Here is a 6,519-nt window from a genome sequence, read left to right as displayed (position 1 = left end):
TGTATATGTACTTGTTATTCCTGGTACAGGTGTTGAATCTTTAGGCTCACTAGGCGTTTGTGATGCAGGTGAGTTTGATGATGAGGGGACTGGAGGTGCCGAACTCTGAGTAGGCAGGCCTAGTGCGGTGACACGACCCGAGGACCGCATGTTTTCCGAATTATGATTTATGATATTTGAGAGGATATGAATATTTTTATACGTTGATGATTTTAGAATTTTTATTCGTTTATGTTTACGCATAATTTGGATGAATTTGGTTATTTTAAAACCGCACTAGTTTTACTGTCAAATATTTAAGATCATTTTTAAAATGTTATATTTTTCAGTAGGGCTCATGCATGCAAAACATTTAAATTTTATTTCGAAAATGGGAGCTTTTATTATTTTTTTAAAAAAATATTTCTACACTTTTAAATCGGTAGACGTCACAGAAGGTGTACATAACCCGATGACCAGCGCTAGTAGTTTTCCGCACTTATGTTTATGATTTAGGATTTTAAGTTTATGTTAAAGATATTTTTACGACTTTGATAATGATTTTGAGTGGATTTTGAGAGGTTGTTACTTTTAGCAATATTGCTAAGTTAGGAGTTGAAAACGTTTGACGATTTTATGTTGTAAACTCTTTTTATCGAATTTTCAAATATAGTTGGTTGTTTTATTTTAAAATAATATCAAATATTTTATATGTATTTGGCCCATCACTAGGAGTTGGGAAAAATATTAGTACTTTTTATGCAAAACGAGTAGTGGACGTTTCAAGTTCAGTCCATGAGGGTCCAGTGGTGGGCTAGGAAGGGCCCGTGAGGGTCTGGTCCAAGCTGGTTTGGTCTAAGGTCGAGAGTTTGAGGCTAGGGCAATGCTAGGGTTTCGGCACTTTAAGTTCAGAAAATTCCAGCAACTTCCAGGTTCATTTGAGTGTCTTAAAAGGTTTGATCTATGTGGTTTAAGGTCCGGTAGGGCGTGGTTAAGTCATGGTTTAATTTTGGGAAAGTTTGGTTGCGTTTCGGTTTGATTCAGATTAAAACCGGGACTCCGGTCCAAGTTTTAAAACGAATTATAGAATTTAATGCATGTGCTTGAGTTTAGGTCTAAGAAACAATTGTAAGTATGTTTCGAGGTGCTTTAAACAGTTGGATGGATTCGGGTAAAAATATTAGGGTTCGGGGGTAAAACGGTCAAATTAGGGTTTCAAAGGCAAAACGGTCATTTTGCACTCGAGTTGAGTTAGCAGCTCTGGAAGTGCCCTGAAAACTGAAAATACATGTTTAAAATTATTATTTTATATGAATATGGAATTTTAATGAAAATGCGTTGCATACTTGTTTTCAAGAAAAATAATGTATATGCATGAAATTTTATTAAATGATGAATATGATGACATGTTTGAAGAAGATTACTTGGTTATGACTAATACGAATATGAACACGAACACGAAACATGTAATGTCAATGCCTGGTTGACGGATGAGAGTGTCGTTGATGTCCCTACCACCTGGTACCATGATTATACGTAGATGAATTTATCGAACAACAGCTGATACGAAATTCACAACTAATGATCTGAATTCAATAAAGGAAAAATGAATACGTATATGATAATATGATTTGAATATGTTTATGTTCTTGGTTATGTGTAAGTTCATGCTTTTCAAGATCATGAAAGTTATTTTAATTACAATACATTTCATTGTTGCTTGACATGTATATGTACCTTGTTATTACGGTTCAGGTGTGTTGAGTCTTTAGACTCACTAGGTCTGATTGATGCAGGTGAACAATTTGCTGATGAGGAAACTGGAGGTGCTGAGGACTAAGTGGATTTGGTTGGTGGCGTAGTAGAAGCCCGAGGGCATTGTGTTTTTCCGCATTTCAAGATTTTAAGAGGACGTGTTTATACATTTTTAAAAGATTGAGGATTTTAATGCGTTGAGGGTTTTTGGCAAATTTTATTATGCTTGGTATTTTATGTTTGTTAGTAACGTTTCAGTAGATTACACTTTTGGATTTTTTTTAACCGCGATTATTTTATTCAGTAGTTGGGTTGTTTGGTAAGTCGAGTGGCACGAATAAATATATATATATATATGCAGGGATGTAAATGAACCAAACTGTTTGAGAGCTATTCGAAGCTCGGCTCGATAAAAAGCTCGTTTGAGTTCGTTTGTTAAACATATCAAGCCAAACTCAAGCTCGATTTCGAGCTCGAAAATTTAAACAAACCAAGCTCAAGCCTAAGGATATTAGGCTCGTGAGCTCGCAAACATATTTGATAATATATAGGCTCGCAAACATGTTTGATAATAGGCTCGCGAGCTCGAGATCGATTAGTTTAGGTGGCTCGTAAGCTCGAGCTCGACTCGTTAGGTGGCTCGTCAGCTCAAACTTGGCTCATTTGTTGAGTTGACAAATAAAAATATTAATACTAATGTTAATGAAAGGAATTGAACACAAAACGAAGTTGAAAAAAAGATTAATTTACACCACATAGTCACAATTATATTTTTTATCTTACTTGCATATCATTATAATAAAATGTTCTTTAAAACATAATAAATTAACAGAAATACATCAACTTATTATTTTTTCCCCCAAAAAATTTACATCACCAAGTCATATACACATTGAGTAACTTTAAAAAATATCATCCTAAAATATTATATTAAATTGAATATAATGAATTTATATTGATTAAAAAATAAAATCTATTTGGAACACAGCGAATAGAGTATTAAAGTAGTGAAATTATTGCAATGTTGATTATATGGTGATATCAGTGTATGACGAATATTTGTTATCTGGATGTTGGATGTATTATTTTGGGATGTTCAATAATATAATGAGTTTATGTTTTTCTAGTTGTTCTTTTTGTCGTTTTTGTTATTTATGAATGAATTTATATTTTTATGTCTGATTTAAAATTATTTCATAGATATATTTAATTTTTAACAAGCTCAAATCAATCTCAAACTCGAGCTCAATTTTATGCTTTACGAGCTCGAAAACGAGCCGAGCTCAAGCCAGACTTGTTAAACATGAAAAACGAGCTATTAATGAATCAAGCTCGAGCCCGGCTTGATTATTATAAACGAGCTTTTAACGAGCCGAGCTCGATCTTTTTACGAGCTCAGTAATTCAATACAAACCGAGCTCGAGCCTAATAATAGAAGCTCGAATCGAGCTCGAGCTCAAACAATCCTAAACGAACCAAGCTCAAGCTTGATACTTTTTGGTTTGGTTTGGATTGTTTACATCCCTTAATATATATATATATATATATATGTATATATATATACTTCGACCAAGGCTTTTTTTAAAAAAATAAAGAATAAAAAAATTCAGTAATATTCTAGCAGTAGACGTTTCATATTTGTTGTCTAGTGAACAAGAGTTATTAAATATCCAGAAGTATACAGTGATTACTAGGAGTTTCAGTTTGACACTGATAAACCATAATTGAAGTAGGGTTGTTACGAGATGTTGTAAAACCAAAGTTTTTTAGTGAAAATCTTCCCAAATGGAAGAAGTAGTGAGAGTTTTATCTTCGAACATTCATAAATACTTGTCTTATTATATTATATACTTTTATTCCTGTAAACCTCATGTCAAGTCGTTTATGGTCAAATATAATATATCACTAGTCTGCCCACATATTTCATGCACTTGCATATTTTAGTGGTCCAGCGAATCTATTAGTTCAAGAATATTTCTTAAAAGTCTGAAAATTGTTAAAAACACCTCAAAATCAAATAAATTTTTTTTAAAAAAATATTCATTCACCTAAACTTTAACTCGATTCCAACGTAAACAAAATCAACGGCAGCCAATTTCACTCATTTACCAATCTCGGATGCCGAATAATACAAGTAACTTGCCTCCAAAATAGCCCTTGGGTAACACGAATCACGGTTGACAAAATGAACACGTATGATGCCGCCGATAAATGCCCCTCTAAATACCCATTTATCGGCTTTGCATGTTTCAACATAAAAAATATCCCAATTTGTGGCTAAAAGAGCCAATTGGGATTCTTGAGTGGCACGTGGCAAAGCCTGTGGGAGAGAATCAGAGGAGATATCTAAATCCCACGTACGAGCCAATAACCAAGTGCCTATGTGTAGATATTGCAATCCACAATACCATCATAATTTCATGTATAAATAAACAAGCAAAACTCAGACTACTCAAACATTGTACCCGCAAACTCCAAGCACCTTCAAGAATGGCAACTTCTGCAATCCAACAGGCCGCCGCCTTGAAACCTCAGAATGAGCTTGTCCGAAAGGTCGGAAACGCTGCCGGAAACGGCGTCGGACGCTACACCATGAGGCGTACTGTCAAAAGCACTCCTCCCAGTATCTGGTATATATACTTTTTCTTGGTTGAATTGAACTGAGTTTCAAGTGCTTTTTTATTATGTTTATTGTTCTTGGTAAGTTTTTTATAATTATGTGAATAATATTAAATGGGGTGTTTCGATAATTTTTTTTTTTATATGTAAATTAATAGAGCGAATACTTTTAATAATAAATTATAATTATTATCTGGACAAAATATTTTCAATCTGGTGCAATAACTACATAATTCGATGCATCAAAATAAAATCATTCCAATCGATTTGGAAATATTTAATGTTCAAGCCAGTAATTACCTAATTTTTTTTAAATTACCCTTTGACAAGTAAATGGGTGTCTAAAATTGCTTATTCAATTTTATTATTTATTTTTAAATGATTTATTAATCAAGTTATATTGTGTTTTAATGTTTTTGAAACTGGAATTAGTGGAGTTTGAATGTTGAAATAGGTACGGACCAGACAGGCCTAAGTACTTGGGCCCATTCTCCAGCCAGACCCCATCATATCTGACGGGCGAGTACCCCGGCGACTACGGCTGGGACACCGCCGGCCTCTCGGCTGACCCCGAGACATACGCTAGGAACCGCGAGCTTGAAGTGATCCACTCCCGCTGGGCCATGCTGGGCGCCCTAGGCTGCGTCACTCCCGAACTCCTCGCCAGGAACGGCGTCAAATTCGGTGAAAGTGTCTGGTTCAAAGCTGGATCCCAGATCTTCTCCGAGGGCGGGCTCAACTACCTCGGCAACCCCAACCTCATCCATGCCCAGAGCATTCTCGCCATTTGGGCTTCCCAGGTTGGATAAATTTTTGAGTTAGACATTTATTGTTCAAATTCAAAATAAATATGTATTTTCTATTTAATTATTGGGGTTTTCCTTTTACTAACGCATAACATTCTTATCTGTAGTTATCTAAAAAAATCCTTATATGTTTATAGAGAGAAGAAAAAAATCTGATCAATTTCATTTTTCAAATTTATCTCTGACAGGTTGTCCTGATGGGATTCGTCGAAGGGTACAGAGTCGGTGGTGGGCCGCTCGGCGACGGGCTCGACAAGGTGTACCCTGGAGGAGCATTCGACCCGTTGGGTTTGGCCGATGACCCGGATACCTTCGCCGAGTTGAAGGTGAAGGAGCTGAAGAATGGGAGACTGGCCATGTTCTCCATGTTCGGATTCTTCGTGCAGGCAATTGTTACAGGGAAGGGCCCGATCGAGAATCTGTACGATCACCTTGCTGATCCCGTGGCTAATAATGCTTGGGCTTATGCCACAAACTTTACTCCCGGAAAGTGAGTGAGGATTCGAGTGTGTGTAAATTGTAATGGGCTGAGTTTGATGTAAGGATCGATATGAGACTTCAAATTAAAGTGTGTTCTTTTGGGTAATAAGCAAATTCAGCTTCTCTTGAAAATAAAAGTAATCAAATTGGAATATTTTAAAAATTGGTTTTAGTATTCATTGAAATTTATAAACTAAAAATTGAATAATTTAATTCATACGATGGAGCAATAATTTAACGATTATTAATAATTTTTTCAAAAAAAAAATAGATTGAGCTTTGATCAAATTGATTCTAGTTTAATATAACTAACGCTTTTTATTAGTTTTTATCAAAAATTTTATTCTATGATCTGACTCATTATTGTCTTGAAACCTTTTCTTCTTGTATTTATTGTTCATGATTTACCAAAACTTCATTTTCGGAGCAACATACCACATTCATTTATTTGGTTAATTATTCGAACGTTTTATATATAAGTGTAGTGACGAGGTATTTTGTTTTTAACTTTGGTCAACTATTTATCTAGGCAAATGATCTCTTGAAATGTATCAATACGCTCGAACAGATCATTTTCTTAAATAAATAGTTGACCAATGTTATTTCACAAATTTATCCTAGTGACTGATACACTCGCTATTAGATATTTCATATATTTCTTAATCAATTTATAAAATGAACTTTGATTATTTACCCGATGTTTCATTGTAGGATAAAAATTACAAAAGTTAGATTGTTTCATTTTTGAATCTTAGTATTGGAATATGATGCTGTATAATTTAGGGGAAAAAATATGAATAGATACTTTAAAATTATGTGAACTGCATTTGAAATAATGTGGAAGAAAAAAAAATATAATGATGAGAAATGAAAATTGGAT

General features: G+C 34.4%; 1 protein-coding gene across 1 annotated transcript; it reads left to right on the top strand.

Moving 5' to 3' along the window:
• The first annotated feature begins 4,107 nt into the window (after window positions 1-4,107).
• On the top strand, window positions 4,108-5,723 carry LOC142517805 (chlorophyll a-b binding protein 5, chloroplastic). Its single transcript, XM_075620262.1, has 3 exons — window positions 4,108-4,364; window positions 4,808-5,153; window positions 5,348-5,723. The coding sequence occupies exons 1-3, from the start codon at window positions 4,225-4,227 to the stop codon at window positions 5,651-5,653; spliced, it is 792 nt and encodes a 263-aa protein (XP_075476377.1). The 5' UTR covers window positions 4,108-4,224; the 3' UTR covers window positions 5,654-5,723.
• Window positions 5,724-6,519: the final 796 nt, after the last annotated feature.

This window comes from Primulina tabacum, chromosome 11 (genome assembly GCF_025594145.1).
Source record: "Primulina tabacum isolate GXHZ01 chromosome 11, ASM2559414v2, whole genome shotgun sequence".
Lineage (NCBI taxonomy): Eukaryota > Viridiplantae > Streptophyta > Magnoliopsida > Lamiales > Gesneriaceae > Primulina > Primulina tabacum.
The sequence above is the reverse complement of the archived record's forward strand: the minus strand, read 5'-3'. Positions and strand labels throughout refer to the sequence as shown.